This window comes from Danio rerio, chromosome 6 (genome assembly GCF_049306965.1).
Source record: "Danio rerio strain Tuebingen ecotype United States chromosome 6, GRCz12tu, whole genome shotgun sequence".
Classification (NCBI taxonomy): Eukaryota; Metazoa; Chordata; class Actinopteri; order Cypriniformes; family Danionidae; genus Danio; species Danio rerio.
Window position 1 is genome coordinate 18,470,295 of NC_133181.1, and position 21,436 is coordinate 18,491,730.

A 21,436-nucleotide genomic window follows, 5' to 3' on the forward strand; every position below is an offset into this window, starting at 1 on the left:
AACCCTTCTGGCCGTGGATGACTGACCAGGTTCTGTAGCAGACACAGCAGATATTAGAGAGGAAACACTACGTTTCAGCAAAGTAATATTTTTTACTTGAATTATTTTTAAGATATCAATGCCTGATTTTATAGTTAAACCCATGTAATCTGTGTGTGGATATATTTAATCCACATTGTTGGTGATAATGTTTTAGCTGTTTGCTGTGGGAGAACAGATTCATGGCCACATAACACTGGGTCAGTTGTAAGAATAAAAGCTAGTAACTTGCTCGTAACGTCGGTGAAATGTTTCCACCAACCCCAAGCAGATTCAAAAATGTCTTTATTTGATTTAATTTCAGTATTCCTATAGCTCTTTAAAGAGAAAGTCAAAAGTAGTTTGAGCTCAGTGTTTGAACTCTGTGGGCTCATGAAGGCTGCAAACACAAATAGTGTTCAATTGTTGAATCTGATGCACATTTTATTCAGCTTTGAAACACAGAGACACAAATTATATTGAAAGCTCAATGCTGAATAAAAAGCTTTCAAATCCATTTTTTAGGTCTTAATTCTTATTTTATAATGTTAAATTACCCAACTAACCCAAACTGTGGGCTGAATTGTACATTTCACTCCTCCTGTTTGAAACTAAAAAGGATTCACGATTTCTGTATGCGCTGAAAATTAACTTATATGCAATTTAATAGCAGACACTTGTAAAGTAAGATCTTAAAGATCTGTAGAGAAATATAATAGAAGCACAACTATCCCTGGTCTCCCCCATTCAAATATATCATATGTACATGCAATTTGGTTTGTATATGATATGAATAAGATGACATAAATTTATGAGGCCCGAGCTACATTTCCAGGTTTTGATGAATATAAGCTCCTATATGCTAATACTTTACCTTTAAGTACAGCATTTATTTATTTTTTTACTTTTTACGAATGGTAATGATTTTAATTAACTTAATTTAAACACATTTTATATAGGCATAGGTCGTACTTCGAGAGACAAATTCTTTCTAAAGTGAAAAAGTTTGAGAACCACTTATCTATACTTAACAACACCCCTTTCATCCTGGAAGGACTTCCATCGATGCAGCCGTCCATCTGTTTTTCCATTTCCAGTCGTTGCTGTGGTGTGTAATTTTCCTTTTTTTTCTCCATGTGGTCCCTTCTGATCTGCAAAATACAATTAAAAAAGATGTCAAGTCCTTAATTAAACTTAACACCATTCTTTGAAGGTTTCATCTACCATTGTCTCCAGTCTGATTCTGTTCTAACTAATATTTCGCAGCTATAAGTAAATACTCTACTAGATGACAATCTATGAACTTATAATAAATAAATGTGTTACAATAATTAGTAAAGCTGTAAATAAAAGAAATAACAATCAAAAGCTACAAATGTTGAACAGGCCGACGACATAAATTACAAATAAATAAAACAGTAAATAAATACAGCAGTAATATGGAATATGTGTTAAAGCTGACAGCATACAAATACATTATAACAGATCAATTAATCTGATGATATAACAAATAACAATCTGCAAATGTTAAATAGCAATATACAAATGAAGCATACAAACAAACAAAAATGTTTTACCTATCGGTTTACCAACTTGACAACATAACAAAAATCATTCTACGATAATGAATAAGCTGTTAAAGAAGACAACAGAATACACAAACTAGAAAAATAGATATATTCAAATGCCTAAAATTGACAAGTCGCCAAAATAAGTTAAGAAGGCAATCTCACATTCCAACCAACATTCAGTACAATCCACAGTCTAACTAGACAGAGAAATAGTAAAATCTTTGTCCGTCACCAAAAGCACGTAGAAACAACCAAATATAACAAATTAAAATGATACTTTTAGAAAGATCTTTACATACCGCTAATGTCAGCGATGGTCAGACACTTAATGCAGCTCACACTTTCTCAACGTCATCGACGGCTTTTCGAACACATTCTTTTTTAGAACGTCACTGATTATAGTAACCACAGCAACGCCACCGCGCCACCAAATGCAATTACCCTGATTAAACGTGCAGTGCATGATTTCCGTGAAGCACTGTAGATAATAATTCTGTTAGGATTTGGGTCCCTGTAACGCCATCTTTTGAGTATATAAGCAATGGCAATTTAATCATATCTTAATGTTAAAACGACTTCCATTATAAAATCAATATGTGGACCTTTTTGGATTCCTGGGAGCTAATTAAAAATGTAATCCAGGAAAGAATGAGAACCATTGTTGTTGTTTACGTCCCTCAATCGGTATCTAAGCTGTGTCTCTAATTTATATTTATTTATGTGTGTGTGTGTGTAAATACAGTTTAAGTCACCAGAGAACGTTCGAGGTTACTAAAGTAACCCTTCGTTCCCCGAGGAGGGGAACGGAAGCACTATAAGTGGATTTGATTTGTAAAATCCACGCATTGGGAGGTTCGGTTCAGAAGCTACTCGTCTGAAAGAGTATTGAACGGGCCAATTAAGAATGAATTGGCAGCGCAAGCCTGCGCAGGTGAGCGGCATAAGCAATCAACTGAGTATATGAGCTCACCTGGCGCCAGCAGACGCTATCCTTTTTAAGCTGAAGAGACTTTCAACAGCTAAGGGACAGTCATTATGGCGACGGAGTATAGTGCTTCCGTTCCCCTCCTCGGGGAACGAAGGGTTACTTTAGTAACCTCGAACGTTCCCCTTCGGGGGGAACTTCAGCACTATAAGTGGATTTGATTTGTAAAATCCACGCATTGGGAGCCCATTGAAAGCGCCATAATGACTGCACCTTACCAACACCCCCGATGAGGAGATAGCCAAGCAAGCGTGACGCACCCACATCATGGGGGGCGCGGTCCTCCAACGTGTCCCTGGCCCTAATTTATCCTACTTCAACAGAAGTTTTACGGATTTATATATATTTTTTGGGAAGTCGTGAGCATCTAGATAATTCTAGGAAAATACGACAGTACGTTGGGAAGCGTGCAATCCCGATAGGGAGGACGCTGCGGAGGCCATCCGTTACCCAAGGGGGGATAGATGGCAGAATTTACATATGGACTAGCCCTAAAAAGGGGGAGTACGCATAGCAAAAGAGTGGTTAGCGGGGAGGGAAGACACGGGTCAGCCCAGGGGGGGGACTTAACCGTGGCGGAATAAGCATATGGGATCGCCTAGTGGGAATCACGCATAGCAGGCACCTTTACCCAAAACGCGGGCTGACCAGCGGGCAGACCTACAACGTAGTGGGCCAGCAAGTGACTCCTCCGCTGAGTCAGTGCTGGGGGCCACGGAGGAATCTGCAGGGCTCACCTGACGGGGAACTTTACCGACAGATAAAAAGGCGCACGTATCTCCGTGTTAGGGAAAATGGCGCAGCAAGCGTGTTTCAACACCCTACCGAATTGTTTCCTCAATCACCAAGGGTTACCTAATACCCTTGAGGAAACCGGCTCCACTCGCAGATTGTAAAACCTTGCAAATGTGTTGGGTGTCACCCAGCCCGCAGCTCTACAGATGTCTGTTAGAGGGGCGCCGCGTGCGCGCGCTCGAGAGGATGCGAAGCTCCGAGTGGAGTGCGCACGCGCTCTCGGGGGACGCGGCTCATCTCGGCTCTGATAGTGAAAGAAAGGCATCCACAATCTAGTGGGAACTTATTTCGGTACGGCACTTCCCTGCTGCCGACCGCTATAACAGACGAAGAGCTGCTCAGATGATCTAAACTTTGAGTGCGGTCCGGATAATACGCAAAACGCGAACTGGACAATAAAGAAGGGCTGGGTCTGCCTCCTCCGAGGGCAGCGCTTGCAGGCTCACTACCTCGTATTAAAACGGAGTGGTAGGAACCTTGGGCACATATCGCGGGCGGGGTCTCAGGACGTGAGAAAAGCCAGCCCAATTACAGGCACGAGTCACTGACCGAAAAATGCCTCCGGGTCCCCGACCCTCTAATCGATATCAACGCGACCAGCAGAGCTGTCTTCAGGGACAGAAAGATACTGAGTCGAGGATCGAAGGGATCTGACGCGGCTTGTGTAGCGAGGGCGAGATCCTAAGAGGGCATGAGAGGGGGCGGGGTGGATTAATTCGCTTAACGCCCCTGAGGAACCGGATGATGAGGTTATGCGTTCCCACGGTGCCGCCAGCCACCGCGTTATGAGAGCGGAGATGGCAGCCACGTAACCTTGAGTGTGGAGGGCGACAGCCTGCTCTCCAACTTCTCTCGGCGTAAAGAGAGCACAACGCTGATCTGGCAAATTACGGGGGTCTTCTCAGCGAGAGACACACCAATCAGTGAATAGACTCCACGTCAGGGCATAGGCGCGCTCGGGGAGGGGGCTCTAGCCCGAGTGACGGTATTAGCCACCGCAATCGGAGGTTACCTAAGTCTTCCTCGCGTCTAAAAATCTCTTCAAAGATCGGCGAGGGTGCCAGGTGGTGCCCTGTCCCTGAGAGAGTAGGTGCTCTCTCGAAGGGACTGCCAGGGGAGGGCTATCGCGAGGGAGAGCTCTGACATCCAGGTCCGGTTGAGCCAGAGGGGCGCAACCAGCAACCTGTTCCTCATCCTCCCTGACCTTGCACAGTAACTGCGCGAGCAGGCTCACTGGGGGAAACGCGTATTTGCGCGTGCCCCGAGGCCAGCTGTAAGCCAGTGCATCCGTGCCGAGAGCACTCGGTCAGGGAAAGAACAACTAGCAATGAGCGATCTCGGGGGAAGCAACAGATCGATCTGGGCTTCCCCGAATCGCGCCCATATCAGCTGAACAGACTCGGGGTGGAGTCTCCATTCTCCAGGACGCAAGGCTGCCGTGAGAGCGCATCGGCTGCACGGTTGAGCTTGCCTGAATATGAATGGCGTGCAGCGATTTCAGCCGCGGATGACTCCAGAGGAGCAGACGGCGGGCGAGCTGAGACATGCGGCGAGAGCGCATACCCCCTATACGGCTGATATACGCCACCGCCGCCGTACTGTCCGTCCTGACCAGCACGTGTTGCCGCTCCAGCACCGGAAAAAAACGGTGGAGAGCGAGGAACACTGCCAACAGCTCCAGGCGATATGCCAATGCAACTGGTTACCTTTCCACAGGTCCGCAGCCGCATGCCCGCAACGCACAGCCCCACAGCCCGTGTTGGAAGTGTCTGTTGAAACGACAACAAGACTGGACGCCTGTTCTAGAGACACCCAGGCCTGTAGGAACGAGGGGTCGCTCCAAGGGCTGAGGGCGCGGCGACACAGCGCAGTAACAGAGACTCGGTGTGCGCGCGCGTGCCATGCGCGTCTGGGGACTCGATCGTGAAGCCAGTGCTGAAGTGGTCTCATATAGAATAATCCGAGCGGCATGAAGCGGCTGCGGATGCCATATGCCCCAGGAGCCTCTGAAATAGTTTCAGTGGGACCACTATTTTACTGTCGAGCTCTCTCAGACAGTACAGCATCAGCTGAGCGCGCTCTCCGGAGAGGCGCGCTGCCATGGTGACCGAGTCCAGCTCCAGCCCGAGAGAAGAGATCCTCTGCACGGGGGCGAGTTTGCTCTTTTCTCGGTTGACCTGAAACCCCCACAGGTGGAAGTGCCAGAGCACTTTGTCTCTGTGCATAATCAACTGCTCCGAGAGAGGGCAAAAATCAGCCAGTCGTAAAGAAATTGAGTATGCAGATGCCCGCGAGCCGAAGGGGCGCTGAGGCACCCTCCGCGGGCTTGGTGAGGACCCGCGGAGACAGAGAGAGCCCGAAGGGGAGGGCTTTGTATTGCCAAGCTCGACCTTCAAACGCAAACCGCAGAAACTGTCGGTGGCGAGGAAGAGTGGAGACATGGAAATACGCGTCCATCAGGTCTAATGCTGCAGACCAACCCAGAGGACGAACGCACCGGAGGATGCGCTTCTGCGTGAGCATTCTGAACGGCAGCTTGTGCAGGCAGCGGTTCAAAACGCGCAGATCTAGGATTGGCCGTGACCCACCGCTCTTTTTGGGCACGATGAAGCGTGGGCTGTAAAACCCGCTCTCCATCTCGGCTGGAGGGAGCGGCTCGATTGCATCCTTCGCCAGGAGGACAGCAATCTCCTCTCGCAAGACAGGGGCGGACAGGGGGCTGACCCTGGTGAATACACACCCGTGACTTGGGGGGCCGTTTTGCGAACTGAATCGCATAGCCGAGTCTGATTGTGCGTATGAGCCACCGCGAAGAGCTGGCCCGCGCTAACCAGGCAGGCAGAGCTCTCGCTAATGGACTCATCGCTACAATCGCTGACGTACCAGCAGTGGGGCAGCGCGGAGTGGGTGTGCTGATCCGGGAAACTCGCGGGTCCCAAGGAAAAGCTGGAGGTGAGATATTTGCTCTCACTCCAAACCCGAGCTCCGGAGGGGAGGCTCGAGGGGTGGGAGAAAGGAGACCGTCCTCCCAGCGCTCGTGAGCCACTGGCGAAACGCACCGAATCTGCAAGCTAGAAAGCATAGCGTCCCAGACTGGCAGATTTCGGGCTGTCACATCTGGGGAAGTGAAAAGTGCCCTTTCATAATGTTTTCATGGCAGTAAAAAGTGCCGTTGGAAATGGGGCCCCGCCCTCCAGCGGGGAAAGAGCAAGTTCCCTCTTCTCCAGATGGCCTGTCCCAGGGGCGCTTCGCGGTCCGTTGCCGGACTTAGCGGCGTTCTGGGCAGGGGGGCTGCCTGCTTCCGAGGTGCCCGACGCGCTCGCTTCGCCGGAGGCGTGTGCGGGGGCGGAGCAGCTCTCGTAGGCGGGCGCCTTCGGCGAGGAGCAGGTATGAATGGCACGGCGGGCGGAGCGGGCTACGGACCGCCGATAAGACATCACCCACCAACTGCTCTCTCACCGCCTTGAATTCCTGGGTGAATTCACAGACAGTGTCGCCGAACCTGGCTGGGGATATGGGGAAGTCAAGAAAGCGGACTTTGTCGACTTTGCGCATATCAGCCAGGGGTGGCGCTCCTGGACCACTAATGTGGACATCGTCCTCCCCAACGCACACGCAGCGGACTCAGTAGTCCGAAGAGCTAAGTCGGCGGCGGTGCGAAGCTCGTAAGCCTGGGTTGGACCCACCCTCGTGCAGCTCGGCCAGCGCCTGCGCTTGGTAGCGCTGGTAGGTGGCTATCGCATGCAAGGCGGAAGCAGCCTGGCCCGCAGCTATGTAAGCTCTAGCTCCGAGGGAGGTAGATAACTTACAGGCTTTGGATGGGAGACGAGGCGGACCCCGCCAAGAAGAGGCGCCGCGCGGATTTACCGCCATCGCGCACTCAACCTGAGGAATCGCCACATACCCCCTGGCTGTTTCACCGTCAAGAGTGGTTAGGGTGGAGGAACACGCAGCACGAGCAGAAAAAAAGTGCTCTACAAGACCGCGTGAGCCTACTGTGCACCTCCGGGAAGAAGGGAACGCCCCTCTAGTCGGTCCGGCCGCGGAGCTGGGGGATAAACCATCTCCAACCCACGGCCGAAGCAGCCCGGGAAAGCACGGCTAACATGTCTGTTTCAGGATCCGTAGTGACAGCGCTCACCAGCCCGAAGGGGGCGAGCGGGTCTGGATCATCATCGGACAATGAAAGCCCACCCTCCGATGCCGCGGTGGACATCTGGTCTCCGGTGTCATCGGGCGTAAGGGCTACCATCTGTTAGACGGATCGCTTCCCCCGCCCGAAGCTTGGATAGAGCGCTTAGAGGAGCGGGAGGTCCGCGGGCCCGTGGGCGACGGATTATCTCTCGCTGAAACCCTCAGATCTGCCCGAGTGCCCGCTGCAGAGCAGGGGACAACTGGGGTGGTTCACCCTTTTGCAAAGGCTAACCGCGATCTTGCGCAACAGTCATGGCATCGCAATGACGACATGAACTGCCCGCGAGCAGCGCATTAACATGCTGGACCCCCAGACATGCAACGCAGTGCCCGCGCCCATCATCCGAGGACAGGAAACCACCGCATCCAGAAACGCACAGTCGGAGCGCCGTCCTGATAAGGACGTGCTGCACGACTGTGTTGCTCTTTCTGTGAAGTTTGCAACTTTATACGCACCGCTCTGGAGGACCGGACCCAAAGAACGCCAGGCAAGGGAGAAACCCAGCTCGACCGTCTGCCACTGCGTGTACACACTCTGGACCGGGAGAATGCTCTCGTTCGCTCAGAATCGCTGGTCACAGCAGGAGGAACCCTCATCGACTCGATCAGAAAGTCTCTGAAGCGAAAAGGATAGCGTCTGCTGGCGCCAGGTGAGCTCATATACTCAGTTGATTGCTTATGCCGCTCACCTGCGCAGGCTTGCGCTGCCAATTCATTCTTAATTGGCCCGTTCAATACTCTTTCAGACGAGTAGCTTCTGAACCGAACCTCCCAATGCGTGGATTTTACAAATCAAATCCACTTATAGTGCTGAAGTTCCCCCCGAAGGGGAACAATATAGTCACAACTTATAGACCATTTGTGTTGATATAACAGTAAATAAGCGTTTAACCTTTGAATAAATTGCAAACAGCATACATGTCCTACATTGCAAATAATCAAACAAAGGACACAATAAATAACAAAAAACATTTATTGATTAAACAAGTATTAAACAAATAATAATAAAATTGAATACATGTTGTACTGCTCAAGAATTAAAAATTTCAATAAAGCAATAACAATGAAGCTGCAGAATAATGACACATTATAAACAAATTTAAGTAAACAGGAAGATTTTTAAAAAATTCTGAAATTGCACAAACACAAAAGTTTCCAAATAGACTGTAAAAAAAAGCTTTGAAACTGCACAAAATTAAAAAAAGGAAACAACTTAAAATACCCATGTAAAAATCTATGAAATTGCACAAGACATCTTAAAACAGCTATTTTTTTATAGAAACCTGAACAGAAACCAGTTTAAGAAATAGCATATATATATATATATATACACACACACACACATATATATATATATATATATATATATATATACACACACACACACACACACACACACACACACACACACACATATATATATATGTTTGTATATATAAAGAAATAGCATGAATATATATAGCTAATATATATGAATATAGCATGAATATACTTTCTCTATATATATATAGAGAAAGTGAAAGAAACAAATTGCCCAAGTATCAGGGAACATCTTAATACACTTAAAATGTTGTTATAAAATAAAATAATTTAAAAAAATAAAGTGATTTAGACATTTGACACATTAGCTGCTCTCTTTCCTTCCTTCCATCAACCCTATCAGGAGCAAGTTGTAGCCACCTTGTGATGTATTTCTCCACCTCTTCATCAGTGGCGCTATTGGTATGGACATTTGTCCTCACTGCATCTGTGATTAAAAGATAAACAGATGATTTGTTGTAAACAAGTACAAATGTTAATCGAAAAAAAAAAAACAGATTCATGTTTGCTCTCACATAAGTACAACCTAAATGGGACTTAAAATCACATTATATAAAGATTCTTTGTTCCTCTGGTTAATGATTTAAATACACATTCTGCATAAAAGGTATTTTGGCACAGATGAATAACAGCCTCTAAATGTATTGAAATGTATATTTCAAATCAACTTACTGACTACGACAGTCCTTAGGGTGAGTGCACGAAAAGCCACTTTTTGGTTTGCCCCACTCCAGTTCATTTGTTTAGCCAAGGAAAGCTTTCCTAGGATACGCCACACTGCTTCTTTAGTGGAAAACCTACCAATAAGTAAAATAAACTAACAAACAAAAAATAAATTAAAATAAAAAAAAAAATCTATGAAATACAAAAGAGCTTGAACTTACCACTTTCTTCCTTTGTTCGGGCTGCTCCTTTAGTTGATGTTCAAGCTTTTCTAAATCAAATAAATTGGACAAAGGAAGGTCAAATGTGCTTGCATCTGGAGTTTCATCCCGCTGCAGAGTACTGCTTTATTTTTGCTGATTTTTGAGAATCAGGTCCAGTTGCTGCTTTATGACCTCTTGTGATTTTATAAGTTCAGTCAGTAATGCTAAAAAACACAAATAATGAATTAGTATAACATCTCATATATCTCAACAGTGGGATAGATACTGCTGTTGTTCTCTAGTTAATCTTTACTTTCTAGCTGCATTAAGCCTTTACAAATTTACTGATGTTTTGAATTCTTACAAAGACATGACGAGTTGCAATAAGTTCTGTCTTGATCTCCAACTGCACTGGAACAAGGACTGTAAATGTTCCTAGGGGTACTGGAACGTAAAGTAACTGTGCATCTTGATGGTGTTCTTAAGGATTCTGCCATAGTCATTGGTGGTGATGGTACTTGCGGTGCTGCATCAATTTCTGAAAGATCCTCCATTCTGCCTTTCTTTTCCAGTCTCTTTTTTCCAAATAAATTTTCATCATCACAGTCACTATAGTTGTATCTGTTATGTCCCCTGATCAAATACATTTACAACACACAACATTTTAGTACAGTGCCAAGTTTTTACGCAGCGGATGCCCTTCCAGCAGCAACCCATCTCTGGGAAACATCCACACACACATTCACACACACACTACGGACAATTTAGCCTACCCAATTCACCTGTACCTCATGTCTTTGGACTGTAGGGGAAACTGAAGCACCCGGAGGAAACCCACACAAAGGCAGGGAGAACATGCAAACTCCACACAGAAACCCCAACTGAGCCGAGGTTCGAACCAGCGACCTTCTTGCAGTGAGGCGACAGCACTACCTACTGCGCCACTGCCTCGCCTGCCTAGCATGATGATTGGTCATTTTCTTAAAAAAACTGTAAATACTTTTTTAGGATTTGCCATTTCCTGCAAAATGAAACAAGAAATAATTTGATGACACCTCAAACTTCAGATGCTCATCACATCTGCTGACCAATCAAATGCTCTTCTGGTATTTGATATGTCCCACCCCATTCAAGATGCTGAAATTGGCCATTGTCTTCCTGTTTCAGAATAAAACTGCACATTTTAAAGCATTGCACATTACCGACCCAGTGTTTAAAGTGATAGAACTGCTCAATATGAGTAATGCTGTATGTGATGCCTGATATTATAAATTCCCTTAATTGATCATCATTTATTGACGACTCATCAACCTTAATAACCATGAAATGTGTCTACTGCAGTGGCACACTGTCAGGAGGTGAGTACATTATCTGTAACGTTTTATTCTGGAAGAGAACTAATCATTTAAAGGGCACCTATTATTCACTTATTTTATTTTTGGTGTCCCCAGAATGTGTCTGTGAAATTTCAGCTTTAAATACTCTACATATCTTTATTTATATACATTGTTTTTGTTTTAAACTGTTGAAAATGTCAGTTGTTTTGTCAGATTAAAAAGTGTTGTTTCTGTGTATGTGCCTTAAATACAAATGAGTTGTCTCTCTGTGCCTCGTATTGGAAATAAAGTAGTGTTTAGACATGTCAACTACTGGTCCACAATGACAGGCAATCACCCAGACACTGATGAAGCAGAGACCCAGTCTGAAATAACAATGTTACGGGACCTACAGTATTATGCCCCTTTTTACAAGATCTAAAATAAGTCTCCGATGATCCTGGGGTGTGTATGTGACGTTTCAGCTCAAAATACCATACAAAATTATTTTATAACTCTTTGAAACTGCCCCTTAAAGGTCTCTATTTTATCAATCTAAGCATAAAGTCTAAAGTGCATGGAACAAAAGCATTAAGACCATGTCCGAATCCAATTTTGCTATTTTAAGGACAGGAAAATATGTTCTGTGCTCTGGCGCATGGTCCGACAGGGTTGTGCTTATTCTTTTCATGAGTTATGGGTGTGTTTTCAGCAAAATGTGCATTAAACCAATCAGAGTCTCATCTTTAGCCGTATGTTCACACCGAAAGCGGCGACAGCGCCAAAGTAGCCGGAATTCCATCATTTTCAATGAAAGTCGGCAGTGAGGAGTAGTGCAGCGCGCCTTCACTGGTGTGGGCGTCGAAGAGAGTTGAAATCAAGTTAACTTTTTGGTAATGAGCTATGATGTGGTTCGGCAGCAAGCAATCAGAATGTAGAAGTCTGCCGCACGAGAGCAGTCCAGAGAACACAGTCACAGTGAACTTTGGTTCTGACCACAGTTGTTTCCACAGGTTTGATTATTGCGGTCACTGGATTTCCAATTATTTGCAATGTTTTCTCACAGGAACATACATTAAAAAGTTACTGGTGAGTTACTCATGTGAATTAATGTTATATATATTTTTCCTTAAAAAAGCGGGAATCTCAGCACAAAACAGTATTGCTGCTTCAGAATATTTCAGACATATGGACACATTAGATAATTAAGTGCAGCAAAGCCACACCACATGCAACTTGATCTTCCATTGTTAAATAAATTTGATAAAAAGTGTGCAACATTTTCACGCTTGAAAGCATGTTTTATGTGGGAATGTGACTGATATGCTGCAACGGCCCCTTTAAATACAAGATCAATGTAGCGAATTTTGACGCTCTTGCCGCCAAAGGTGAAGGCAGACAGCGTTGTCACCAGGGTGCCCAAAGCGACCTTTGACGCTCTTGACGCTTTCGGTGTGAACGTATAGTAAGAGTCAGCTGTGTTGCACCATGGCTCATTTTCTATATACATGGTGGACTTTGTAAGTGGAAAAACTAAACACTTCACTTGTGAGAAAACAGTTAGACAAATCATCTGTTCGAGGATGAAGACTGAGCCTCCTCCAGTCGGCCTCTTTAATTTCTCTTTGCTTTACTTTTACTCTTTAACTTTAGCTAACGCTCTGCACAGGACTTTAAACCAGCATTCATCTGGTCAATAGCGTGGCCTATTTCAGTTCCTCAAAATAGCAATGCGCCAACAATACGCCTTAACACACCACATTTTTAGACCAGAACACCCATGAGTCCACAAAGTGGCACAAATGGATTTGCTATTTAAACAACGTGGTGCAAAGCATGAAAATTTCAGTTGTGCTGATCTGAAAATAGCAACTAATCACGCCATACACACCTTGCACCTTATTGCGCTGAGTGTGTGATAGGGCCCTTAGGCTTTGATCCTAATTGTGTCATTTTGGTGACTGTTGCTTTGAAGATAATGTGAAATTAAAATATTTTTTTTACATGTCAGCGAGTGACAGAATTTGTCTTTTGAAGATATAAAACTGATATAAGCATCCAAAGCTTGCAGTTTCTCACTTTCGTCTAAATGGATCAATGATTTTTTCCCCATCACCTCATACTTCAGTTTCTCATCAAATCTTGATCATTCAAATGCTCTCTAGTATCTGACATAACCCGCCATTTTCAAGACGCTTCCTATTTGCTTTTCATTTGATGCGCTTGAGCTCAACCACTCTCACTGGCAGAGCTGTGATATGTGATATTGATATAAATACAATATTGGCTGACTGTTTTTTTTTGTCTAATCTTTCCCACCCTCTCTCCATGTTTCAGTTGAGATTACATCAAACATAGAATAAAAAGGCTGAATTGAATCATCCAACTATGATGGAAAGACATTTACTGAAATAAATTCCAACATGCGCATCAAAGAAAGTCATGTGATTTTGTTTTAAAAGATTATGTGATAACTAGGAGTGATGGTACAGCATTAGACAAACAAGTGGACCGACCACAATGTAGAGCATCTGACATGTTGTTTTGGCCATTCTAAAATCATTCAGCCAAAGTTCATCCTTAGACTGGTTCAGTATTATTATCTCCAGGTGCAAGTCATTTATTATATAAGAGAAAGGACCACAGTGTTTTCTCCTACCACAGCAAATTCCCTTTTTCTTTTTTATATTTGGTGCCGGTTTATCAGGAAGTGACCAGTTTTGTTCTCTTAGATGGAAACAGTGCTTTATTCATAAATGTCTTATGCAATATTCCAGTTTTGTGGATAAATCTCTTTGGATGGAAACACAGCTAATGATAACTAGGTGTAAGTCTTCTTGCCGAACACACACTTGTCATCGTGGCTTTAATGTCCTTAGGAGACATCCAAATTCCAACTGCGCCAAGAAAGTTAAATAAATAAACTGACCCAAGTGTTTCTAATCCCGCTGAGAGTGGACTGATGGATGTTGAGACAATCCCTCAGATCCTGCTCTTTCTGACCAGCGACAGGTAAACCAGGAACAGGAACCATTGGTCAATCAGTGGAAGGCATTGGCTCTGGTGCGGAGCAGGAGTCTTCATGACAAAAATGATGATCATTACCTGGTAAAGTTAACAGACATTAACATCTCTGGTGTATTTTGTAAATAAAACATGACTTCAGATGAACAACAAATTCCACTGTATCTCACATTTCACAGTTTTATGGTCAAACCTTATTAATATCATTATAAACATTTCTCAAGTAACATCTAATCACAAATATAAAATATATCCCAAGTAAATAACTCAAAAATGAAATTACAAACATGTAAACACTTTAAGGAAATAAACAGTTGTTTTCCCCTTTAAAATACAAATATTACATTTCTTGTATAAATATTTGTATGAATAAACTTTGTGATCCTTTTTGTTGAAAATATAAAGTAGTGGTGAACAATATATTGTTTGAGCATCGATATCGCAATGTGTGTATTTGCAATAGTCACAATGCAGGATTAATTTTAATAATGATTAAAAGATAAAGATATTATCAAAATTTGACATTATTTATCCAATGATGACCATGTTATTTTACATTTGATTGTTTCGTTTCTGTACTTGAATACTGTTCCACTCCCCAGAAAAGCATAAAGCACTGTTTATTTATTTATTTATTATTGCTTGTAATTTGTTATAATTTATGCAGATGAACTGCATAGAAAAAGTCTTGATCATCCAAGTCGATCTAAATTAATAAAAGCTTTCCAAATATAGCTATTCAAATCATCTGGTGAAATTATATTCCTATCGCAATGTATATCGCAGCAAAACAAAAAAAAAAATGCAATGTCAGATTTTTCCAATATCGAGCAGCACAAATATAAAGCAATTGACAACACTGCCAGAGAGTCTTTCTCAGCCTTACGCATGCTAGACGTGAGCTAACTACACCTACATTTCGAAATATAAACAGAATAGAAAACTCTTTTTCAGTACACATTTGATTCCACGGTAATGATATATACATGATACCATCCAGCCCCACTGCATTTATTTATTGCCATATTTATAGCAGAAATAATACCTGGTCATTTATGTCATGGAAACACATATGTATATTTATTATCAGTGTGTTACTGAAATGCAACATGATTATTTATTAACTGTACTCTGTTAGCCCTTACTGTAGTTTATTATAAAGCAGATGTTTGTAAACATGCTTTGTAACCCTTGTCATGAACTGATCAAAGTAACAAATTGTAAACATTTGGAGTAAGATATTGTAACTGAATGTTTAGTGTTTACTTTAGAATGGTTTTCTATGGGAAAGTGCTAAGCATGTAGTTTAGCATCTTGTGCTTGTATTCTAGCAACACTTATTTGCTGTATAAAGCATGTATTATATCAATAAATAATTTGATCTGTGTTTCCATTTCTCTTAAAGGATCATACTGATAGTGAGTGAGTCTCTGTTAATTTTAAAGTCCCCGTTAACTTATGACAAAATTAACCGTATGATTTTGTTAGCTCACATTGCTAGTGTTGTGGTGAACTATTTATCTGTGCATGTCATTAAAAAACAAAACTTGTTTGCCCTTATAATCTTAATTGAAATACAAAAATGCACTTCCTGTTTGTTTTTCTGTTAAATTGTCAGATTACGTACATCTTAGGAATTGGGCATGACTAACATATTTAACCACGCTGCTCCAACTGTCAGTTTTGACACTAAGCAGAAATGGTGAGCAGGATGTGTCTGTTAGGTTGTAATATCTTTGGCCAAACACTTTTCCCAATCTTACTAAATGAAATGCCTACTTTACTACATCCAATCAGCTCGCTGTCATTTAATATTCAGTTTCTCTAAGAACTGCGTCACTATACAAAAAAAAGTCGCAACTTCAAGTTCATGCAGACTTTAAACATTTTGTTTACTGGAGAAGAAAAAAGTTTAAGATTTATTTTTTATTGAAAACAGTAAAGACTTTTTTTTTTTTTTTACTTTTTATTCAATTTTATTGTTCATTTTCTTTGAAAAGGACAGAATTCTTGGACAGAATATAAACAACCATTTTTAATTATGAAAAACATTTAGATTACTCTTGGCTTGTTTTACTCATTTATATTATATATTTGTTTCATTGCATATTCTCATTTTAAAAACACATACTAGTTTACACTCTGAGCTGGTGTGTGTGCATGTGTGTGTGTGTGTGTGTGTGTCTTCAGCTCGTACAGCTTCACACAGAGCCTTACAGATGCAGCAGAGGAAGCTCAGGATCAGGATCTGTTCTCCTCAGTTCCTCTGCCCCTCCTGTTCTCCTTCTACAAATCATTGACAGCGTTTATCTACACTGAACTACTTTTCTCTTTCGTCAGATGGGTTCAGGTAGTGCCTCTGTCTTGCTGCGCTTCAGGAGAATTCAGCATCACAAGCAAAATGACCACCTTGTGTCATATAACATATATTGATCAATCAGCACGGTTGTCAAGGCAGAATCTCAAGCACAACCAATCATTTTAAATGACATGGTGAATCATTTAAAGAAATTTAAATGTTAAGTTCAGAGAACTTACAATATGAATTAAATGTTTGTTGTTGCCTAATGAGTAAGTTAAACACACCTTTAATGCCAAAACTTGGTATTTTTATTAATGAAAAGTTATATTATCCGCTTAGGGCCCCAAGAAAGTCTGGAGGCCCACAATAAATACTAATAATGTAATTTCCTGTCATATTTTGTAGGATAAGGCTCTAACAAATACATTTTACCTTAAATAGCATGTGTGCAATTGTGTCCCCCCCACCCCCAATCATGGATCAGTCCAGCAGTCAAATCAGAAGAAAATTTAGTTTCAGAAAACAAATAGTTTGTTCATTAATTAGTTGTGAACTCATTTTAAGCTAACAAATCTTTTAAAATGTAGAGATTGTGTTAAGATAAAAATATAGAAAGCAAGACAGAGTGCTATAAGATAAAGACAGCTAAATAAATAAGCAAATATGAAAAGTGCTTATTACTGAAGGAAACAATCATCATGATCACGGTACAAAGTGTAGAGTAAACAATGTTATTAACACTATGCGCTGTATTTGTTAAAATAAATGTTAAATTATTGTGTGTTTCATTAGACAAACTGTTGAGATGATGAAAAACACGCTGTCTTATACGTTTTAGTTAAACTGTGATTCTCTGTGCTGAACATTGCCCCCTTGTGTTGTCTATGATCACTTACTGAGGAGAGACGTGACCCTGCACCACAAAAGCACTTTTTTACTTCTTTTAGTTTGAGCACATGCTTTTTAAAATGATTGAGCTGTTGAAACGTTGACCTACACATGAAAAAAACATATTGTTTAAATAAAGTTATTTTTTAAATTATAATTGTATTCTAACCTGAAACTGAAGATCGTCCTAAAAAGAGATTTATTGCGCTATATTGGGATAATTTGCAATTTGATATGCACAAAAGATGAAAAACACAGTAGTGTTTACTTTAAATTCTCGTAAGAAGTTTAGTATTTGTATTTTTTCTAACTTGGAATTGAAGATTAAATCAAAAAACTATTCAGCACTCTTCAATGTTGAAAATTTTGTAGTTCAATGTCCACAAAAACACAATATTGTTCATTTCAAATTCTCATAGAAACTTTTCTTTTTTACCTAAAATTGAAGATCATTCAAAATAAAAAAAACATTTGTTAAATATCAGCATGCGTGTATGGACATTTACTGAGTTTATTATCGACAGATCTGTGTTTAAGTAAAACAATTCGGCTAGTTTAGATTTTTATGTTTTAAATTTAGACATCAAATATTGCAAATAAAGGTTTGGTCTAGTTAGTTCAGCACACTACAGACAGCATGATCATATCTGACTGAACAGAGTCTCCTAATTCCTCCAGTGTCTGTGTTCATTCATTCATTTTCCTTCAGCTTAGTCCCTTTATTCATCAGGGGTCGCCACAGGGGAATGAACCGCCAAAATATCCAGCATATGTTTTACACAGCAGATGCCCTTCCAGCTTCAACCCAGTACTGAGAAACATCCACACACTCTCACATGCACAAACACACTATGGCCAATTTAGTTTATTCAATTCACATAAACCACATGTCATTGAACTGTGGGGGAAACCCATGCAAACACATGGAGAACATTCAAACTCCACACAGAAATGTCAACTGGCCCTGCTGGTACTCGAACCAGCGACCTTCTTGCTGTGAAGTTACAGTGCTAACCACTGAGTCACTGTGCTGCCCTTGGTTTGAACATTTACATTTTAGTGAAACCAGTAAAGACAAAAAAAAAACTGCTGTAATTGCGTATAAAATAACTTTATTGTTTATGATTTATTTAACACCTTCCCCCGTTTTTCTCTAAGTGGTCTAGAAACTGTACATTTGTCAACTGTAGACTAGCTTGTGTGTGTGTGTGATGTGTGTGTGTGTGTGTGTGTGTGTGTGTCTTCAGCTCGTACAGCTTCACACAGAGGCTCACAGATGCAGCAGAGGAAGCTCAGGATCAGGATCTGTTCTCCTCAGTTCCTCTGCCCCTCCTGCTCTCCTTCTACAAATCATTGACAGCGTTTATCTACACTGAACCTGACAATGCAACCCAAGCCATGACTGCTGGATTTAGATAAGTGTAATGTCACTGGCCACCTGTGCAGTGCAACCAGGGATGGCTCTCAATGTCATCTAAACTGGGTCGATCAGCCGGTGCTGCACTGAGACACCAGCGAATCAGCTGACGGCACTCTGTTACACACAACACCGTCTTCAGAAACACACAACAACACACTTCTGCTCGCTCGCCAGGCTATCTCTGAATGTGTCTGAATCTCTTACCTGTTGACAAGCTCCTGGGGAAGGTCAGTCTGCTTCTGGACGTGACCCTCTGTGCGCCTCTGAATGGGAAACGGTCACACAGGATGTTGTAGAGCGTCACTCCTACTGACCAGACTGTAGCTGGAGTCGCATGGTAGCGATGTCTACGAAACCACTCAGGAGGAGCGTATGCAGGAGTGCCTGAGAGACATAAGAAGACCACAAACATCTGCTCAACATGCTCCAGTACAGACAAATTCCCTTTAGTGGATCAGCAGAAGTTCACAAACATCAACAGAACGTTTCCTTCTGTAACTCAAACTCACCTGCAAAGTATTTGTAGGCCGAGCGCTTCAGCAGATCTCCACAGCCGAAGTCCAGCAGCTTGATGTCCTGGGACTCTGTGGAGATCAGGAGGTTTTCTGGTTTGACGTCCCGGTGCAGGACGCCGCGGCTCTCGCAGTGTTTTAGGGCGGCAATCAGCTGCACCAGCACTTTCTTTGCAAGACGCTCATCCAGACAGCCGTTCTCCTCACAGAAGCTCTGGAGATCCTGGCAAGGATCCGGTCGCTCCAGGATCAGGATGTAGCGCCTGGGACGGTCAAACCAGTCCAGCAGCTGCAGGACACTGGGGCAGGCAGGAGCTGATGTGACACGGGTCATCAATGCCACCTCCAGCGGCAGCCGACCCTGACCATCCTGCAGGACAAACCCTCCATTATATCCAGAACTCAATCAAACACAGCAAACACTACAGATTCACATCAAAACATACAACTTTCAGTCGCTCGGGGGTCCGGTCCTTCGACACGTACTTGATGGCCACCTGCAGACAGGAAAAGCAGAGTAAATCACACCTGCCTGATTGTGACACATGACATTTACTGACAGCAACATTTCTAAAGCATGTCTGAACAAAGGAGGGAAGAAAATCTCTTACTGGCAGTCCATCAGACCTGCGCATCCCAGCAAACACAGAGCCGAATCCACCTCGTCCCAGCAACGGGCCCTTCTGGTACAAGTCTGCAACACAGAAGAGCACAAGAAATGAAGAAAAGAGAGAAAGAGAAAACATGCTGGGGTCTCTACAATGACAAATCATTTCCTAACTGAGCCATAAGATCTAAAAGATGAGCTGTGCTGACCTCTGCGAGAGCGTTTGGCTGGTCTGCTGGACGAGGTGGACAGTGTTTGCTGGTTGCTGCTCTGCCTTTTCCTCTTGCTGTTCCTCTGGTCTGTGGATGCAGAATCAGCCAAATGTGAAGGCAGAGGAGCCAAAAAACCAGGAAGCTCAGTGGTGCAGTCCCGTGTATCTTCTGTATATCAAAACATTTTTAATGAATCTTTTTTGTTAACTTCTGTAATCCTTTTCATATTAGTCAAACACCATACAGCATCATACAGTGATATACAATGACAAACAAATGAAAGATTAAAAACACTCACCTCCTCTTTCTTCACCCATGTGGGACATGGACAATCTCCTCCAACCTGCAATAAAACAGACAAATACAGACAAATATAAAAAATAAATGTAAAACAAAGTAAAGAAAAAGAAGAAGAAGGAATGAAATAAGAGCAACAAAAATGTGTTTAAAAAATAATCAGAAAAATAACTAAAATAAAGATGATTAGAGAAATTGTGCTCTTTAAAATAAATCTTTCTCAGAAATCCTCCAACAGCTTCAGAAATCTCAGGAATCGCACAGAAATGCTCTGCAAAGTCGCCTCGTCTCTCAACCAACAGATTGCGATGGGTTTGATTGTTTTTATATGCGGTCAGAAATCATACAATAACACGCGTTGCTATAGCAACTAATAATGGCGTGACCTTGCGTGCCTGAGATATTTTTTTATTTTCATGAATACAATTCATGCAGTTATTCGATTTCCTAAATCTTAATTATTAATAATAATTAATTAAAAGCTCTTGTTATAAAATTAAATAACTATCATTGTAATAGGCCTATCAGCTTTCAGTAAAACTTGATAGCGTCACCACCGACATTAGCAGCAGAGAAATCTTTAACGAAAATCACACAGAAATTCAAGAATAAAGTTTTTAATAAACATTACCAAACAAACGAGCTCTTCTATAAATGTAACTTACCATAATGAAGAAGTGGACAAAGATGAAATTGTTCTCCATTCGGGAGATCTACAGGAATCATAAACTGTTTTCAGAAAAATTATTGTATTATTTTCTGAGGAACACATTTCTAGGAGTTTATTTACGCTAAATTTCATATTATTGCCGAATCACGCTGAAGCAGGGCATTACGAAAGGTCATGTGACTGACGTCCCTGACGTCACTCCTTGCGTAGTAAATGGCCAACGCACAATTTAGGTATATTAATGAATTATATTTTTAAATAAAATAAATTGTATAATAAACAACAATAATATTAAATTAAATAAGGCTTTTAGTATTTGATTTCATTTAATTTCGATAGCTCAATCAGTGTATGGTGATGACGCAGTATTGATGAAAGCTGATTGGCCAATTGATAATTACCCCGGAAATTAAATTTTTATACATTTTTAATTTAATAA

The 21,436-nt window shown here is 42.2% G+C and overlaps 1 protein-coding gene across 4 annotated transcripts; it reads right to left on the reverse strand.

The window, feature by feature from the left end:
• Positions 1–194: 194 nt before the first annotated feature.
• LOC137495860 (serine/threonine-protein kinase pim-3-like) lies at positions 195–21,208 on the reverse strand. 4 transcript variants are annotated; one of them, XM_073953925.1, is made up of 12 exons: positions 20,993–21,198; positions 20,329–20,373; positions 20,028–20,198; positions 19,823–19,905; positions 19,658–19,708; positions 19,209–19,581; positions 18,904–19,083; positions 13,995–14,170; positions 9,768–9,973; positions 9,556–9,700; positions 9,244–9,310; positions 577–1,169 (listed from the first exon to the last, which is right to left on the reverse strand). In XM_073953925.1, the coding sequence occupies exons 1-8, from the start codon at positions 21,051–21,053 to the stop codon at positions 14,103–14,105; spliced, it is 1,032 nt and encodes a 343-aa protein (XP_073810026.1). In that variant the 5' UTR covers positions 21,054–21,198; the 3' UTR covers positions 577–1,169; positions 9,244–9,310; positions 9,556–9,700; positions 9,768–9,973; positions 13,995–14,102. The 4 variants fall into 4 exon arrangements, with proteins under 4 accessions (XP_073810024.1, XP_073810026.1, XP_073810025.1 ...); XM_073953922.1 differs by lacking the exons at positions 577–1,169; positions 9,244–9,310; positions 9,556–9,700; positions 9,768–9,973 and adding exons at positions 18,534–18,622; positions 18,718–18,813 and having other exon boundaries at positions 13,791–14,170; XM_073953923.1 differs by lacking the exons at positions 9,244–9,310; positions 9,556–9,700; positions 9,768–9,973 and having other exon boundaries at positions 195–1,169; positions 20,993–21,208.
• Between the last annotated feature and the right edge of the window lie 228 nt (positions 21,209–21,436).

What these genes read in the sequence shown, in the direction of transcription:
- LOC137495860 (XM_073953922.1), bottom strand. Translation starts at nt 21,053, where the DNA reads ATGATTCCTGTAGATCTCCCGAATGGAGAACAATTTCATCTTTGTCCA. An exon ending in TTGTCCACTTCTTCATTATG is followed by an intron (nt 20,374 to 20,992) that starts GTAAGTTACATT and finishes GTTTTATTGCAG; the next exon opens with GTTGGAGGAGATTGTCCATG. An exon ending in CCCCAGGAGCTTGTCAACAG is followed by an intron (nt 18,814 to 18,903) that starts GTAAGAGATTCA and finishes TGTGTGTAACAG; the next exon opens with AGTGCCGTCAGCTGATTCGC.